Source organism: Pangasianodon hypophthalmus, chromosome 4 (genome assembly GCF_027358585.1).
Source record: "Pangasianodon hypophthalmus isolate fPanHyp1 chromosome 4, fPanHyp1.pri, whole genome shotgun sequence".
Taxonomy (NCBI): domain Eukaryota; kingdom Metazoa; phylum Chordata; class Actinopteri; order Siluriformes; family Pangasiidae; genus Pangasianodon; species Pangasianodon hypophthalmus.
Genome location: NC_069713.1, coordinates 29,586,583 through 29,605,793, shown reverse-complemented (window position 1 = coordinate 29,605,793; position 19,211 = coordinate 29,586,583). Strand labels below are relative to the sequence as shown.

Below are 19,211 nucleotides of genomic sequence, written 5' to 3'. Positions count from 1 at the left end.
GCTGGAAACGCTTTGAATATGATTTGCATTTCAATATCTGATTTTTTTCTTGTGTTTAGAGCCAAAAAGAGATGTTTTTAAATATAATAAATATATAAGATGTCACATTTTAATTCATATCAATATTTAGAAGGTTGTTACAAAATGTTTTGTTAATAATTGTTGAATTTGTGTTATATTTTACATTATTATATAATGACATTTATTACAAGTATATTTTCCATATTTTCATAAATATGGCAAATCTAGATGCCACATAAGATTGATTATTAAAACTAATGATTAAAACTGATTACTGACACATGCTAATTCACAAGACTTAAAATATCAATGGGTTTATTTTACAGACATGAATATTATACTACAACATAATAATGTGAAATGTGCCATTATTATTCATAACTGACACTTATATTTCCTTTATTCTTCAAAAAAAAACACACTAAACACTTCATGTTTTCAAATGCAACATGTTTAATTGAGACAATGCATCATTGTGAACACCACAAAATAAAATTCACTAATAAATAGACTAAATAAATATGTTTAAATAACATTACAATTTTAAATAAAACCATGAACAGTTAGGTTTACTTGGATTTGTCAGTAAGACAAAACATTATTTGGTGCTGGTGTGAAATAAATAACTTGGTAAATTCTATAAATAGCTTAATCGTGATCATGTCTGTGAAGAGCTGACGATGTGGTTCAGCACTCGGTTGATGGTGATGGTGCGGATCTGAAAGCCTTTTAGGACTTTACAGAGCTTCAGGCGTCTCTCGAAGGAGTTTTCGTTGTTCACGGAGATCTGTAAAACAAATCAAATCATGAGTTTAGCGCTTAGATTTCCTAAAACTTCTCTGACACTGGAGACTCCTTCCATAAATGTTAAATAAACATCTCCTCAGAGAAAGCCTACATCACCATATCAACGATTACGCACGTTTTTTAAAAATATAAATCTGCTATTCAATTCCACGTGTGAGCTGTTACTATGGAAACGATAATATATTAGAAGAAGCGCATGAATATAACCCTGTTATATTAATTTTGTGAGTATAATACTGTCAGTGCTGCTGTTATAGAAAAGAAATCAACGCCTTCTGACCAATCAGAATGCAGCATTTAATAGCGCTGTGGTGTAAATCGCTATAGAACATGGCAGCACAACATGTATTATTAGATGTGATACTGCCTTTAAAATGTGCTGGAAAGTTAAAAAAAATTAAAATTTAAATATTTAGAAGGGAAATCACATTGTATAATCTGCCTTACCTGAACCTGACCACCGTCCAGCAATGTGGCAGAAAAGCAGCTCTGAAACAAAAATTCACATATCATATATATTATCAATATTTTTTTTGCTTCAGCTAAATGATTTTAATCTGAGTTATAGCTAAATATTTACCTACGTACAATAAACTATCTGAGAAATATTATATTCAACTGACTTCATTTTCCTTTGCATAAGAGCACAAGCGCTATTAAAGGCTAAACATTGAGTTCTCAATGCTACGCAAATAAAGCTTAGCGATAGGTGACTCAGCAAAATTTTAATTTTCAGTGTGTTAAATTCTGCTTCTAAAAGCAAAAGTTTGGAAGCAGTAACACGTTTATCTAATATTTGCTCATCAGTTTACTCTGAATTTTTGAATGAACCAGCTAAGTCAGCTAAGTTAGCTAGCTAGCAACGATTCTGTGGTAACTTTACAAACAACAGCAAACAGCACTTGTCAGCATTTCTTTTTCTACACAAAGTACAAACTGTTTTTCTTTTTTAAATTTCCAAATTAGTGCCTTTAATCAGAATGACAATTGTTTGGTGCAATCTGAAAAAATAAAAAATCCCTACTGGTCCCCTTGCTAGTTACACAACATAACAGTCCTGAGGTTAGCTAGCTCGCTAATCAGGTAGGTATTTTTATTTGCTAGCTAAACAACAGCAGATAACACTTGACACAGAGGTGTTGTAATTTCTAATTTTTACAAGAAGCATTTTAGCTGTTTAGCTCATACCTGCATGAGGTTCTCTATGCTTCTGAGAACTGAATGTTCCAGGATTCGATCTGGATCACGGTACGATTTAAACATCGCCCAGTAATATCGAAGATCTTCCAGAACACTCTGCAGACATTCATCCTGTGGGCAAAAAAGTGATTACACAAGAGGAGCGTACAGAGAAGAGAAACAGTACTATTTTTAACATGGCCATGTTGATTTCCCTCATCACAGTAATCTCTACTGTGCCATCACCCATCATTGCTATATCGTTGCCTTTAGCATGTCACGAAAGTTACACCTTTCCAATTTCAACATTTATACAAAGTATATTATGTTTTTTGCTAGTAATCAACTACCTAGCTAGTAACTAATTTATAAGTTAGCCTAATGAGCTAGCTACTTAGGCTGTGAGGAATATTAGGTAGTTCATTTTAACCAAACATAAACATGAGAGTGAATGTTAGCTTGAGACAAGACTTAAGTATGTAAAAATGAGTACTCGATAGGACTAAGGGTGTTGTCCTTTTTCTTAACAATAAATACTTGCTTGCTAGCTAGCCAGCTATCTAGGTGCTATCTGTCATGCTAACTAGCTATGTAGTAACTAACCTTCAGAATAGACTAAAGATGTTCCAGCTGTGATGTATAGTTATAGATAAAGTAGTTAAATCAGAAACTGTTTAGTTTTGGACCATTTTTTCATTGTGTTTACATTCATACAAGGGTTTATCCACCATTTTGGATGCAGTAACTTGGGCAACTTTAGCTCCGGAATGGAGCTACAGTGATCTACAGTGATGTTGACTGAATTTGTAGACTTCCAAGAGTGTATCTGACAAACTAAAGATGATATTAGCAATTTATGAGCAAGTATTAGCAATGGAGAAGGAGAAGAAGGAGAAAATAACAAGGGGAAATTAGCTAGTTCAACACGGGTGTGTAAAACAGTATCCGAATATCCACAGGCATGGATTCGAATCAGATTGAATGTAAACAGCGTACCTGATCGAAAGTGAAGTCGGTGACTTTGAAGCATATCGAGTTCTGTTGAATGAAGGGTAAAAAGGAAGTATTTAGTATTTGCTCTTAGTGAATGTGGTGTAATTATAGTAATTCCAAAATTCCCAAAATTCCGAGTAGGAATCATAAGTGTGAAACACGGTTTGCTACCTAGCTACATCATACAGCCTCCAAAATCTAGTAGGCCCATTCTATTTCTGTTGTATTATATTCAATTAGTTGTATTTAAGTGATAAATTTATGTATTTGGACTTAAACTATTTGGCCCCATTGATGGTGCAGAAACTTTAGTTTCATTGGATTTGTTTTTTTAGTTAGTAGTTTCTACCTGCTGATTGAGTTGAACAGTTTGTCCTGAACCACATGCACAGAAGATCCTATTAAAGCCAGATTTCTATAACGTTACAGTTTAAGTGAAGAGCTTGAGAGTAAAATGCAGATATTCTACACTTCACACTGAATGCAATAATGAATTGCAGCATGAGTGAGATCCATTAAAGATTTGATCACTGCGATTTTTTGCAATAGGGCAACACGGTAGTGCGTTCGCGTCTCACGTCTCCGGGGTCCATGGTCCAATCCTGAGCTCGGGTTAACTCTCTGTATGGTATTTTGCATGTTCTCCATGTGTTCTCCCTGGTTTCCTTCAGGTTTCCTCCCAGCTTCATAGACACGGAGGTATGCGGATTGGCTACACTAAACTGCCCCTAGGTGTGAATGAGTGTGTGCATGGAGCCCTGCGATGGACTGATGCTCCATGGGATGTTTTCTCCCACATTCCAGATCCACTGTGACCCTGACCAGGATAAAGCGCTTATTTTTTGGAATTTTGTGCTCTGTGTATACTAACTCAACAGCAGGTAGCAAATGTTAGACTTGGTTTAATTTAACATCACAGGAGTTTTTTAAAAAAGGATTTACACTGCATATAAAAACACAGTGACACTTGTATGTAGGTAGCCATGCAGATTTTTGCAAGACGATTTAATAATGAAGAACAAAATGAAAGTGACGCTCACTAGAGACTGCACAGTGCATCCTGGGTATTGCTTTGGAGTAAGAGTGTGTAGTGAGCAGGATGTGGTTTTGGGACACAGTAAGCTGGCTCACCTGCGGCGTGCACGCGGACAGCGTGCTCGTGCTGGTTCTCAGCTCAGGGCTTTGCTCCGTGCAGTTTAACCCTCTGAACAGCTGATCCTGTACCGGAAACCGCAAATACGCCTGCATTTAATACCATGCACTTTTATTTACACCCCTTTTCCCAGCCCGAATATTACTTACGATCTCGAGCGCATCCGACACGTTCCGGAGAAGCGCGCGACCCATGCCGCGGCACGCGCTCCCGGAGAGATGCACGGGCACGCTGCGCGCTCCCGCGGGCACGGCTGAGCACACTGCAGACAGCAGCGACAGCAACAAACCTGCACAGATTTCAAAAGAAGGAGAAAATGGAGTGAGTAAATAAGTAAGAAAGTAAGTAAGTACATAAATAAGTAAGAAAGTAAGTAAGTAAATAAGAAAGTGAATAAGAAAGTAAGTACATAAATAAGTAAGTAAGAAAGAAAGAAAATAGGCTAAATAAGAAAGTAAGTAAGTAAGTACAAAAATAAGAAAATAATTAAGAAAGTAAATAAGAAAGTAAGAAAGTAAGTACATAAGTAAGTAAGAAAGAAAGTAAGAAAAAAAGCAAGAAAGAAAGTGGGCTAAATATCAAAGTAAATAAGTAAGAAAGTAAGTAAGAAGGTAAATACATAAATAAGCAGGTAAATGAGAAAGTAAGTAAAAAAGTAAATAAAATAAGTAAGTAAGTAATTACATAAATAAGAAAGAAAGAAAGAAAGAAAGAACATAAATAAGTAAGTAAATGAGAAAGTAAATACATTAAAAAAGTAAGAAAGTAAGTATGCAAACAGTAAGGATTAAATAAGTATGTAAATAAGAAATTAAGTAAGTAAGAATGTAAGTACATAAATCAGTAAGTAAATAAGTAAGTAAATTAGAAATTATGTAAGTAAGTAAGAAAGTAAATAAGTAACTAAGAAAATAAGTACATAAATCAGTAAGTAAGTAAATGAGAAAGTAAATAAATAAGTAAGTAAGTAAGTAAATAAATAAATAGCATACGAACTGGGATTACATTAAACTTCATAAGCAAACCAAATGTAACATAAGAAGCTACACATTATTTTATGTAACATTTTTACATAAAATAGAAAGAAAGAATCTTCTATAATAACCTTAAAACAATAAAACAATACAATTGAAACAACCAAAAAATGAAACAAAAGAAATAATTTATAGTTACAAATCGGGGAAGACGCAATAAAAGAAAGTGAAAGAAATTGTGTATATTTCTAAGAAAATAAGTAAGTAATATTTAAATAAATTAGTTAATAAAATAAAATACATAAACAGAAAATATTGCAATTCTAAATGTAGAAACTCATAAGGATAATATATACAATATATTACAATATAGAAAATAATCAATAAATAATAAATTTCCAAATATATATTTGTTCAAAAAAAAAACTAAATATGACAATATAATACTACTACTACTAATAATAATAATAATATTTATTGTTATAATAATAATAATAATAATAATAATAAGTAGCAGTAGTAGTAGTAGTAGCAGTAGTATAAAATTTAATGTTACAGAATATCTAACAAAAATAAATAAATCATAAATAAAACGGACAAACTGTTGCAGCCCTGCGCTACTTACACTGATAGACGATCTTCACCATGGCTGCAAGTGTTCCTTAATTCTGATGCCATGTTTCATTTCACCGTGTGGATATATATATATAAGTGTGTGTGTTTACTTTTCACAGGGGCTTTTCCCCTTACGCTGCGTTAATATTATCATTATTACAAATGAAACTCTATCTCTTTCACACTCACACACACACGAAAGGGTTTTATTGTTGTAATTTCCAATGAAAATGCTTACAGTGGTTTGTGATGGAGGGAATTAACGTTCTTACATGCTTCAGGGTTGAGTTCGCACGTGCAGGTACACCAGAAGAACCACTTCCTGTTTCTGTGCTGGAGTGTGTAGTAGGCCTGTGCATTCCTCAAGAGCTCTCACCACAGTTTATTTCTCTTTCGCTGTTTAGATTAAGTTAAGATTAGGCCCAGTTTTCAGCATCATTTCAGTTAAACTTGTGTGTGATTTGAAATAGTGATACAAATGCATATAGTAGCTACCTAGAACTTAGAATGAATATAGAGGGGGAAAAAATATACACTCAATTAGCTGTCAGAACAGTCTTAATTCTTCATGGCATGGATTCCACAATGTGTTGGAAACATGGTTAGCAACAATACTCAACTAGGCTGTGGCATTAAAACAATACTCGATTGGTATTAAGGGGCCCAGTGTTTGCTGAGAAATCATTTCCCACATCATTACACCACCACCACCAGCCTGAACTGTTGCCATAAAGCAGGTTGGGCACATGAAATTGAGCTGCTGTTGCCAAATTCTGTCCCTAACATCTGCAAAAATCGAGTTTTATCAGCCCAGATGATGTTTTTCCCATCTGCAGCTGTCCAGTTTCGCTGCCCAGATTAGCCTCAGATTCCTGTTCTTGGATGACAGTAGTGGAACCAGATGAGGTCGTCTGCTGATGTAGCCCATCCACCTCAAGGTTCGATGTGTTGTGTGATGCTTTTTTGCTCACCACGGTTGTAAAGAGTGGTTATTACTGTCAGCTCGAACAAGACTTGTTGCAGTGTTACAGAAAATTAATCAACACCTTCTGACCAATCAGAATCCAGAAATCAGCAGTGCAGTGGTATAAATTCTAATATTGAATATTGAGTAAATAATAGATTTAAAAAAAGACAGAAATGATCTGAGCTGTTCCACCAATTTGTTCTGTACTCCAAAGAAAGGAAGAACGTAAAAATTGCCAAGTCATACTCAAAAAGAGAGGGAAAATGAAAGTACATGACTCATAACACTCTAGCTCTGCGTCATGGAGTTTCACTTTCCTTCTTTGATTTAAATGCTGTTTCAACAGTACAAACAAGATAACACAAAAACTATGGGACTATTATACCAGTTAGCTGTTATTTGTGGCAAAATTATTCAACAGAACATTTAAATAGGTAATTAATTGATAAAAAAAAAATTTAGCCATATTTTTGCACTGTACACCAAATGCGTCAAAGAGAAAGTATTTGTGGTATGACAAATAAATAATATCTGAAATTGCATTTATTAAATTGTTTTTAAACATTTGTTAGTTGTCATTATTAAATTGCTTTTAAGCATATGTTAGTTGTCATCTTACATAAGAATGTTTTAAGGTATGACTCCTTGACTTCAATGTTGACCCTAGAATTCCTTAGTGCTTAATGTACAATGTACTGAGGGACTGCAAAGTTGAGGGAATATAGAGACATCCCCTCTCTGTCTTCGTTATGAAGTCGTATGAAGTCATTACTGTACACATACAGTGAGGATCTGTGAGTAATCATTTGAAAAACCTCAACACTATGATTTTGGCTGCATAAAGTAGTCATGTGCTTCCCTAAGTACATTACTAACCTTTATCAAATGCTATTTGTGTTTCACTTTAGAATACAAACAAGTAGCAGAAATACCCCAAAAGAAAAACTGTGTATTATGTAAAGTTTGAAACTACAGGATGTGAAAACTTTAAAAAGTATTTCAGCCCAAGTGTTCTTGTTTGTATGGCAGGCGTTCACAAAAGAACAAAAAAAAAACAACAGAAACAGAACAAAATTGCAAAAGGGAAGCACACATGAAGGATTCAGTCCAGGCTCGGTAGTACTTTACAACACAGCACTCTCCACATAATCTAAAACTAATAATAAACAGGATTAAACACTGTGTTTTTATTGAACAATGAAAAATATATAACAAATCAAAGAAAAAAAAACTATGACATCGCCGGTTTCAGTGCTTTGTAACACTCGGTAGGTTTTCCACCATGGGAAAGTCATCAGGAGAGAGGAGTTTATGTGTTTTCTTTCCAAGTAACACGACAAGCTGCATTTTTTTTTTTTGTATTATCAAGATAAAATAAAACCAGCAGCTGTTGAATGTTTATAGCTGCTATAATGTAAGTTATAACGAGATGTTTCGGGGATTTTCTGATTGGTATTAAGGGGCCCAATGTGTGAGAAGTAAAAAAAACCTTCCCCATGCCATTACACCACCACCAACAGCCTGAAATCTTGACACAAAGCAGACTGGATTCATGAAGTCATGCGGACTGTATCGAAAACGTTCAGGACAGAGGGGTTTATGTTTTCTGGTTTCTTAGTAACATGACAAGCTGCATTTTTCTTTATCATCAAGAAAAAAGAAAAAATAGCAGCTGCTACAATGTAAATTACAACACGAACGAAGTTGTTTCGTTGCGTATGTTCCACAACAATAAATATAACTATAAATGGATAAAAAGTATGACAAGTCCTTCATTAATAAATAAAAAAATTGTTAGTGGTATAAGAGAAATGATGCATTGAATCCGTTTATGTGAAGAGCCCCCTGTACAAGTCCCTGTGAATGATCTGTTACTATAGAAATATTAGAATATATTATATTAGAAAATTAATCAACACCTTCTGAACAAGTAGAATCAAGAATTCGACAGAGCTGTGGTATATTATTTAATATTTGTCAAAAATGACTACCTCAGAGATGAGAAATGTCTGCAAGTAAGTTTTTTATTGATCAATTTTTTTTCCTTTAGCATATCTGATTCCAGACTTCTGATCTTCCAGTCAGTAAACCTGTCACATGTCTGAAAGGGTGAAAAATAAAATTCTTGAAATTCTACACATAAATGTTCATGATGAAAATGAAAGCGCAACACTAACTGCTAATCTGCTCATTTCAGTTCATTTTTCACTTTCATACAAAGATTCCTCACACTGCCAGGAAATGGATTTTTCTAGGTATCACATAACTTCAATAATAATGAACCAGATTTCGTGGAACATTTTGTGTAAGTTACTGCTAAATGTTGACATTCAAACATTGACTTTTCAACCATAATCATTTAGGAAAGCACAGTTAACTATAAGAACTATCTCTTCCAAAAGTAGCTAGAAAGAAGTTGACTTACGAACTTTTCTATAATGAAGTCCTTTATACCAGTTCGGTTCATTTCCAGGTCTACTACAGTTTATTTTGCGATTCGAAATTGGCTAGATTTGTCATTTTGGGACAAATGGAAGTTATAGCTAGTCATTTGCAACAGGACCTTTCTTTAAGAAACAACAAAAAAGATGTTGGCCAACGGAAAATTAGCTTCTCATAAGAAACCACACTAACCAACTGAAGTAAAGTTACAAATAGTTCAACTTTGCGGCGAGGAATAAGCTCAGCACTCACAGCTCATTTTACGACTTCAGCTCATTTTACAGTCGTCTGTTGGTTATTGACTATTTCGTTACATCATTTTTTGTTTATTTACTTAGATAATCTCATAACATGCTTCATTATTGGAATGTAAGCTAGCTTTAGCTACTTTAATTAAGCATTAATTTAAAAATTTGACAAAGTCCTATGGTTACATTTACACCTGATGGCAGTTAAAAATTTTTCTTTGCTAACACTGTTACTATTTCAAGAAAAGGTTTGTTGTAATTAAAATTTTTTTTGAAAGAAATGGTTTATACCTTTATATGCTTGTGTGTAGTTGAGATTAAGTAAAGTTAATGGTAAGGGAAAAGATAAGTGCTCTTAACATTTCTTGCGCAAATCGTATATGATCCAGAAATAATGTTAAGTGTTACTTTTTTTTTCTAAGGTTGTTCGTAGCCATAGTGTAGTTTTTTTTTTTAAATACCTGTCACTTTAGCTATAATCTCTTTACCCTGCTTCAACACTGGAATGTAATCTTGCTGTAGCCACATTAGCACACCTTAGCAAACGGAGGCTGTTTACTAGCAAACAAAATGCTATAAGCTGGAATCTTTAATGATTAATGGGAATGTTGCTTAATATCATCAAGAGAATCAAAAACTTGCTTTGGTTATTTTTACACCTGATGGCAGTTAAACTTTAAGCTGGAATCTTGCTGACACTATTGTGGCAAAACAACCTTTAGTTTTGGTATCATAGTTGCCAGCTCATGTATAAGGTTGTGGTTAGTGTGAGTTAGCATGAAGGACAACATTACAAGGACAACATTACAAGGACAACAGTGTTCTTAAATAATTAATACAAAATTTTTTGTGGTGATGTAAGTGTGGTTAGTATGTCTTGTATAATGACATTCAGTGATTTTAGATGGAAATAAAAGCTTCAAACATTTTAAAATTTACTTAAAAGTAATCTCTTTACCCTGCTTCAGTACTGGGATGTAATCTTGTGTTACCTACGTTAGCGAACTTAACAAATGAAGCTTATTAGCAAACACAGAACACTATAAGCTAGAATTATATGATAAATGAGCATTTGAAGCAATGCATTGCCGGTCAAAAGGTTTTAAACACTTCAAGTTAAACTTCCATAATCTGGGTTCAGAAAATCTAAGTAAGAAATAGGTCTAAGTGAACTGAGCAATGTGTGACTTTTTATTTTAGTGGGAAGAAATCTGGCTCTAACTGGAAAAGGCTGACCTAGATCACTTTAATGTATATATTATTATTACATGTGATATTAACACTGTCTCATAAATTAATGTATAATAACATTGAGACTCATTTAGAGTCTCATTACAAACTGAGATTAAACGATGTCCTTAAATATGAAGATTTAGCGATTTTCACTTATTGCCAATAATGGGTAAAAAAAAAAAAACTTCATAAATTCAATAACATTTGTCTGGCAGTGCAAATTTAAAAAATAATAAACCAAGGCACACGTTTACTGCTCCACCATTTGACAAAGTGTGCTGCGATGCTTTAGGGCGACTAAACCAAGGATAAAGCCAAAAGATTTAAGAATATACTATATTTATAACAGAAGGCAGTTCAACCTTTGCTAATACGGCTGCAAATTCTCAAAACATATCGTAAAAGTGGCTTGCTATCATTCTAATTCTGTACTTTTGTGTGGAATTAAAATTCTGTAATTACTAGAATTATAATTCAATATTTATAGAACTATAACTGTAATGCGAAAATTGTAGAATAACTACAGTGATAGAATTATAACTAAAATGATAGCTATGGAATTATAGAACTATAACCACAACTTCATAATTGTAGAGTTATAACTATAATGCCAAAATTGGAGAATTATAACTGTAATTATAATGATATCATTATAGAATTATAACTATAATTATAGCCTAGCAAGAATTACACAATTACAACTACAATTAGAATTCAATAATCATAGAACTATACCTATAAAATTATAGAATTAGAGAATACTATAATAATAGAAATATAATCCTAGAGTTATAGAATTATAACTACAATTACGAAATAGCTAGACTTATGGAATTACAGCTGTAATTAACTAGAATAACTAGAACAAAACATTATATAACTATAAAATTACAAAAATATAACTATAATGATATAATAACTAGAATTATAGTATTATAACTATAATTAAAATTCTATAATTAGTATTTGATTTTTAGGGGAATTTTCCTAACCAATTTATGGTCGCTGCAGTATGTTGCATTTCTTATAGATGTTCTGTGAGATCCGCTTCGTTCAGCACCCTGCAGGCCTTACACACATATAGCTTAACAATATCTAGCAATGCTGAGATATATATATATATAATTTACGGCACCCCTGTAAACTGTAAGTACATGCAGACAGCTCGAGAGCTTTTCGGTTTTACGCCTCACGTGAGCCCGCAGGTCTTACACCGAGAACCTTAACATTCCTCTGCTTTAGCGTGGGCAAGCACGAAAGCTCACGGCATGTCTGATTGACACTGAAAACATCCATACAAAGCTTGGAACACATGAAAAGAGACACACACGTCTAGTTAAGCTGAGTTGCGAGCGCTACCACAACACTAATGGCTCATCGTCGAACGACCTTGAACTGCTCCAGAGGGTCAGGAGGTCACAGGGAGCAGGCGCCTTTTCTTTTGGACTTTTCTATGTGTCTCTGCTGACTGTGCGCATGCCTGAGGGAAAAAGAACGATAAATTCAACTTGATTTGACATACATTAAACCATATACTACATATTATACTGTAAAAAAAAAAAAAAAAGAGGTTTTCTAGCCTGGTCAGGTCTTCCACGTCCACCAGCATGGCGTCCTGCTCCACATGAAGCTCGTCTCTCAGGAGCAGCAGCTGCACAAGCTCCTCGTTTAGACCTGCAGAGAAATCAGAAAAATGTACACACACTTTATCATCATGGACTGAGCTTTGACCTTGCCCTAGTAATCATAGACAAAATAGAAATACAAATATGACGACTATGGACTGTATTTTCTGATCTATATGGTGAGTTTCTTGATTTGACATAAATGGCACATTTTAAAAATAAAACTACAATTTTGACTAAATAAAACAATAATAAAGCTATAATAAAAGTAACAATTAAAAAAACAATTGAAAAAAATACATATTGAAAATACATATTTTTAAATACTAAAAATTAGAATAAAATATAAAAAATGATATAATGACATTTTACAAATGTTTTTAGGGTTTTTACAGTAATATAGCAGTTACATTCCTTTGACTATTTGTTAGATTGTATGTAATTTCTATGATTATGTCCTTTAGATTAATATACTCCATGTTGTGTTTTAAAAAAAATGAAGCAAACCAGCTAAAAAAAAGTATGATGTATGATGATGCTGTAAGATGACTGACTAATAATAAGGTGGGGCTTAAATAATATATTCTTGGATAAATGGATAAATAAATAAATAAATATTTGAGTGTAAGGTTTTGGTGATGTAAATTGATAGACTGACATCTTGACATCTAGATTGTTGTGTGTGTGAACTTTGACCTCACCCTGTATCTGTGAGTGGAGGTCATTGGTGATGACCTGTAACTGACCCAGACTCATGTCTCTGAGGTCCACGGGCCTCAGACTCCTCTTCATCAGACTCTCGCTGATGTGTGGCATGTGCGGCAACTGCAACAACACCCCATCGATACATTCCTAGTGATTATTATTATTATTATTACTATTATTACAAGCATCAATGGTGTAAGCTATGCTAATGGATATTTAAAACTGAAAGCAGAAGTGTGTAAGTGGTGTAACTATATTGTGCCTAATTTCCCTTCACTTCAGGAAAGAATGCTTTGAGTCATGCTAGATTAAAAAAAAAAAAAAAAAGAATTCTGGCATTAATTTAAAAAAAAATGGTTCTGTTGGGACGGCCCCATTCTTCTATCAAAAAAAAAAAAAAAAAAAAAACCACAGTGTTAGGATTTGGGACTGCCCTTGACGGTGCACTTTTATCAGATCAGAGCAAATCCTGAAACTGAGTAGTGTTAAAGAAAGTGCCACATTAGCACCTTATTTTTAAAGTGGGATTTTGTCACTAGGGCCTCATGGTGCCAAATCAGTGATGTAAACTTTCTGTAACACAGAAGCCACAAACCGAGTTCCTTGATTGTCATTTTCCACATTAAATCAATTGCTTAGTAGATTCATTTCTGCGTTCTTGTGTACTCACTTGACTCAACTTCCACTGCCTTCCAATTCTAAAAAATGCAAGTACCAAGAAACCTCAGAAAAACCCAAAGTGCTCTTGATGAAGTTGTGATCTTGGATTCCAGTTTCATTTTTAGCTCCCCCTCAATGACTTGCCCTTGTCATGGTCAGCATCTGAATGCACCAAATGTCCATATATATATGTTTGTGTGTGTGTGTGTGTGTGTGTGTGTAACTGACCAGATCGGCCACCGGAGACCTGCGGTGTAGCTGCACATGTCTCTCCACTTCCACCTGCATGCGTGCCATGGGCCGAGCGAGAGCCAGAGCCCCGCGCGCTTCCTCCTCAAGCCGCCGCTGCAGCCGCCAAAATTCCCCGTCCTCTTCCTCTTCCGAGAGAGACGAGCTCTGTTTACTCTGCACAGAAAATTAATCGGAAAAGATCAAAATTACTGGGGTCATGTTGGGCTGCCCCGGAAAACATATCTACATATATATGGACTCATAGACTTGTTTTTAGAGCCAATATTTTCCTATAATGTCCAATTACTTTCAGCAGTACATAGTTTTTATAGTTTGTATTTAAAACAAAATCTGATTTTAGGATGATTAATGGTTTCCACATCCTGTCTGATGCTATTGCGAAAGAAGTCAGGAAAAAAGAAAACCAATAACAACTTCCATTGCTGGCTCAGAGAAGGACATCCATGGATGTCTCTGGTCAGTGGTTGCTCACCGGATTCTCCGTTTCTCCATCAACACACATTTTAGCTTTATTCAAGTCTTCAGTGCAAAGTTATCATCAACAAATTCATCATTCCTCAGAAGATGTTGGTGCCATCCCATAATGCACAACTGTATAACTCTATGTTCTGTATATAGAGGTATTTAAAAAGCAGGTACCACAGGAGACAAGGGCGTATCAAGGCTCGTCTCTGTCCTGCTGTCCTCAGCATCGCTGTCCTTATCACTGCTGCTGTCATTCACGAAGCACACCTGCAGGTTCACACCATTCTGAAACCTAAAGCCGGACAAAAACAAAGACATATATAGCGAACGTTTGATCGACAGGTTTTTTCCTCCATACTGAATCATATATTTCCTGCTGAAAAAACAAAAGAAATGCTCATAGAATTTGTAATGGTTTTAATGGTTATAATGGGAATTGTATAGGTTTTAATGGAAACGGTAATGGTCCCTGTGGGTGTCTACTGGTAATTTGTTGCTTTCTATTGGTGGCATGTCTAGTGGATACCATTAAGGACCGATAATTGTAAGGGTTTTAATGTTTAGCTAATGGTTTGTTAGCTAATGGTTTTAATGGTTAGCTAATGGAAACCATTAGAATTTCTGTGATGGTTTCTATTGTTTTTTTCAGCAGGGTCGTTGGGGAAAAAAGTGTTCTGTAGTCCATGAAATAGATATATGTTTAGATGTGAGGATTCCTGCTAAAATATTAACAGTTTTCTCTCAGTTTCTGAGAACATGATGTTCTCATTGGGCATTTTCTTAAGAAATTTAATAATTTCACACAGAGGCTTGACATTTGGATTGGGATTTTCTTAATATATCATGTTTTCTCCATAGAGCTATGTCATACATGAAAAAGGTGCTTTTAAACAATTTCTTGTTAAAATAATATCTGAAGTGAATTCAAACAATAACCCCCCAAAATGGAGAGAAAAACACGTTATTTCCTGCTAGCTACATGCTAACACCTCAGAATTTGAAATGCATTCATTTCTTGACCGTTAACTTGACCGTTCCCATAGAAACGGATTATTCCATTGAGGTGCACCACGGGGGAGGCACAAGGTATTAAAACGTTTAATAATGGCGAAATGGTTATGTGACAGGATGGAAAATGTTCTTTAGTCATATTTATTAGACATATCACATTATCGTAATGTTTGATAACATTAATATTGTGTTTTCGAGGAAATTGTTTAAATCATGGTAGATGACCAAAGCTCTGCTGTGCCCTCTTGTGGCGAAAAGAAGGAAAAGCGCTAAATAAAGCGATAAATTGTAAATAAACAGATTATATAGTTATTCTTTTAGCTATATTCTTTTATTCTCTTTCAGAAAACTCAGTAATAAATAACGTCTTTGTCTCAAACTTGCTTTTATTATGAATTGCACCTACTGCCTACTGTACTTGAGGTGTCAAGGCATGTTTATGAGACTTTATGCAATTTGAGCAAACTTGTCATTAAAGGTGCTGTTTGTAATTTTAAAAGTGACTCCGATCTTCTCATACTCATATAATTACTAAGATACTTTAGAATAACTGTGATTTGCAACACCGCCATGCAATAGTTGTTATTCATTTCCTTTTTTTAGACTTCTCTTTGCAATTTTCCAGCCCAGAAAAACCTGACCTATCAACTTTGTGTCTTTTCTGTTATAGGTAATCCATAAGGCATAAATTTTTTTCTGGGGTTGGTTAAGAGGAAAGGAAATTGCCCCTGGTTTTAATTGCATTTTGCATGTCGGGCAGCAGAGGGCTGTAAAGATGACAAACTGCTCCTTTAAGACACATGGAGATGAAGAGCAAGTACAGAGTAAGTACAGACAGAGCAAAATACATATTACATAATCAGAGCATATACACGATACACACCGCGGGGACGGGCAGCTGTTGCTGGCGAAGAAAACAGGCCCGTCGTCATAGAAACTGCCGAGGGCCAGTTTCTGTCTGATGGACTCCCTCTCGATCCTCTGGGCCTGTACACATCATTCATTAAAAAATACAAATGTAAATGTATTAAATTATTTGGGGTGAAAGATTTTAATGCAATTTTAACCCTGTACCTCAAATCAGCCAAAGCATGCTAAGTGTCAATCATCTGCATTGGAGTTATAAGGTTAAAGTAGCTGACAAATAACAGAAGTCCATTTCAACCAAAATTTACATTATAGCAGCGTTATACTTATGTTACTGTTGTTTCCTCATCTGCCTCTTTTTTCTTTCTTTGGAATTTATTAAAAATAAAGCTTGTCATGATGCCCAGAAACCGAAAAGCCTAAACGCCTGAAGACTTTCTCGCGGCGGAAAACTTAGCGACTGTTACAAAGTGCTGACACTGGAGACTCCTTCCATACATGCTACATAAATTCACTCCTCACAGAAAATATCAACAACAATAACACGTTTTCAATCTGTTTAATATTAGCCTTGTTTATTATGTGGAGCGTCCCCCATACAATCCCTATGTAAGTTGTTACTATAGAAACGATAATGTATTAGGACTATTGTCAGAGCTGCTGTTATAGAAAATTAGTCAAAAACCTTCTGACCAATCAGAATCCAGAATTCAACAGCACTTTGGGATGATTTTATGTGGGATGAGTTTTGTATAGCCAGGAGTGGGCACATTTCCAAATTTATCTTCCTTATGGAACTTTATCATTATCTATATAACTGCTACATTTTCTGTATATATTTCAAATTTTGGGAGTCGACGCCTCAGGGGGTGGGGCAGACTGATTCCAAACTGGTTTAAAGAGAAGGTTCTCTAAGATGGCTGCCCCAATTGTGTTAATTTTATAGATTACAGTAAATCCCACTGGGTCCCATATCAGCAACTGGATATGGACATGGCTTCAGGCAGATATTTACAGAAAACCTTTCAAGTGGCATTGATTTTCATTATTTGTTAGACTACATTAGCTCGAGTGTAAAACTAAAGAAGTGATCATCAGACACTAAACATGTCGTGGCTCCATTTGGAATAATAGATTTATATTTATATTTAATAATAGTACAGTAGATTTTTTTTTAAATCCCCACAGGTCAAGCCTTGATGTTCACAATGTTGGTCATGTTAATCAAAGCAAACAATTAACAGTTATGAACAGGTTGGAGTGCTCATCATGTATATTGCAGCCTTTTTGGATGTATCATATGTCATGACATATCGTCCATCCCTAAAATACACCACGCCACACCTCTTTCTTGTGTTTTGCCTCAGACCTGGAGGAGTTAGCCTGCCATGAATAAGCACAATTATAGGGCGGTTTCTGATCTGTGATGTAACGCCATCAGTTAGTCATGCTTTCTGGCACATTCTATGAGTGAGCTAACGGCTAACAGCTAATCAGGTGCTGTTATTCTGTTAGAACACTCTTACTGAGCCAGGATAATGAGGATGAGATCAGAAAATAGCTACCAAAAAATAGCTACGTCACTTTTACCACAATTAAATCTGGATAGCTGAAAACATCCTTAATATACAAATTCTATCCTAGCATCATACACATTAGAAGGATTCGTATAGGTCGATGGAATACAGACAGAAATCTAAGGATAAAAAAAAATAGTAATGGCACCCAGCCAAGACACCTAAATACACCATACAGATCAAACTCTGTAACGATCAGCTGGGGATTAAAAGCATCACCGAACGTCTCACCTGGTAAACACATTTCTCCTGATGCACCATCGTTCAGTGCATGGCCGAGTGCAGCAGCAGCCACCCTGCTTTCCACTGCAGTGTGTGAGAGGCTTCCTGAAGACACACACACACACAGTGATGGGAGGAGGAAGAGTGATATTGCTCTCAGGCACTTAGGCATAGAGAGAGAGAGAGAGAGAGAGAGAGAGAGTAACACTAGAAGACATGAAGACTCGCTAGATCATTTCAAATAAATGTTATGTTTATAAGTGTTATGTTTATATGATCAGCGTGACAGTATACTGTAAGGGTGACGTGTAAGGAATAACTTTGGGGGTATGCTGTTATAGGAAAATAATCAACCATTGAGTGGCGTGATAAAGCAGAGTTACTGTTACTACCCCAAAGTTGATTATTAATTACCAATAACAGCACATCCCAAAACTTTAATTGCTCTTCAGTAATTTTTCAACAATTAGATTTTTTTTCCATCTATTAAAGGGTGCCAATAATTCTGCAGTGGACTCCAGATAGATACACTCACCATCCACTTTAATAGGAACACCTCTACACCTGCACATTCATGCAGATAATCAGCCAATCATGTGGCAGCAGCATAATGCATAAAATCATGGAGATACAGGTCAAGAGCTTAACATAAATAATAACTCTTTACAACCGTGTTGAGCAGAAAAGCATCCCAGCATGCACAAAACATCGAACCTCGAGGTGGATGAACTACAACAGCAGAATCTTCACCTGTCCAGTTTGTGAGTCTGTTGTAGTTCATCCACCTCAAGGTTCGATGTTTGGCGCATGCTGAGATGCTTTTCTGCTCAGCATGGTTGTAAAGAGTGATTATGTGAGTTACTATAGACTTCCTGTTAGCTCACACCAGGCTGATCATTCTCCTCTGATCTCTCTCATCAACAAGGTGTTTCAGCCTCACAGGATGTTTTTTGTTTTTTGCACCATTCTGTGTAAACTCTATAGACTGTTGTGTGTGAAAATCCCAGGAGACCAATAGTTTCAGAAATACTCAATGTTGATGTTTGATGTCGTGCAGTCTGAGATGCTTTTCTGCTCACCACGGGTGTAAAGAGTTATTATTTAAGTTACTTTATCCTTCCTGGCAGCTCGAACCAATCTGGCCATTTTCCTCTGACCTTTCTTATCGACAAGGCGTTTCTACCTACAGAACTAT

The 19,211-nt window shown here is 35.3% G+C and overlaps 2 protein-coding genes across 2 annotated transcripts; both read right to left on the bottom strand.

Annotated features, from left to right (window-relative positions):
• Window positions 1-494: 494 nt before the first annotated feature.
• On the bottom strand, window positions 495-4,440 carry zmp:0000001127 (interleukin-12 subunit alpha). Its single transcript, XM_026936513.3, has 5 exons — window positions 4,132-4,440; window positions 3,004-3,045; window positions 2,017-2,139; window positions 1,276-1,317; window positions 495-808 (listed from the first exon to the last, which is right to left on the bottom strand). Exons 1-5 carry the CDS (start codon window positions 4,246-4,248, stop codon window positions 680-682), a joined length of 453 nt encoding a protein of 150 aa, XP_026792314.1. The 5' UTR covers window positions 4,249-4,440; the 3' UTR covers window positions 495-679.
• A 4,275-nt stretch (window positions 4,441-8,715) lies between these two features.
• zgc:153615 (uncharacterized protein LOC777747 homolog) lies at window positions 8,716-18,148 on the bottom strand. Its single transcript, XM_026936510.3, has 7 exons — window positions 18,026-18,148; window positions 16,234-16,337; window positions 14,514-14,631; window positions 13,851-14,027; window positions 12,959-13,082; window positions 12,213-12,306; window positions 8,716-12,112 (listed from the first exon to the last, which is right to left on the bottom strand). Exons 1-7 carry the CDS (start codon window positions 18,053-18,055, stop codon window positions 12,049-12,051), a joined length of 711 nt encoding a protein of 236 aa, XP_026792311.1. The 5' UTR covers window positions 18,056-18,148; the 3' UTR covers window positions 8,716-12,048.
• Between the last annotated feature and the right edge of the window lie 1,063 nt (window positions 18,149-19,211).

Coding starts and splice junctions, on each gene's coding strand:
- zgc:153615 (XM_026936510.3), bottom strand. CDS start 18,055: ATGGTGCATCAGGAGAAATGTGTTTACCAG. Junction 13,083..13,850: donor GGTCTCCGGTGGCCGATCTG/GTCAGTTACACA, acceptor GTGTTGTTGCAG/TTGCCGCACATGCCACACAT. Junction 12,113..12,212: donor GACGTGGAAGACCTGACCAG/GCTAGAAAACCT, acceptor TTTTTCCCTCAG/GCATGCGCACAGTCAGCAGA.
- zmp:0000001127 (XM_026936513.3), bottom strand. CDS start 4,248: ATGCAGGCGTATTTGCGGTTTCCGGTACAGGATCAGCTGTTCAGAGGG. Junction 1,318..2,016: donor GCATAGAGAACCTCATGCAG/GTATGAGCTAAA, acceptor TTTTTGTTTCAG/AGCTGCTTTTCTGCCACATT. Junction 809..1,275: donor TGGACGGTGGTCAGGTTCAG/GTAAGGCAGATT, acceptor TTTGTTTTACAG/ATCTCCGTGAACAACGAAAA.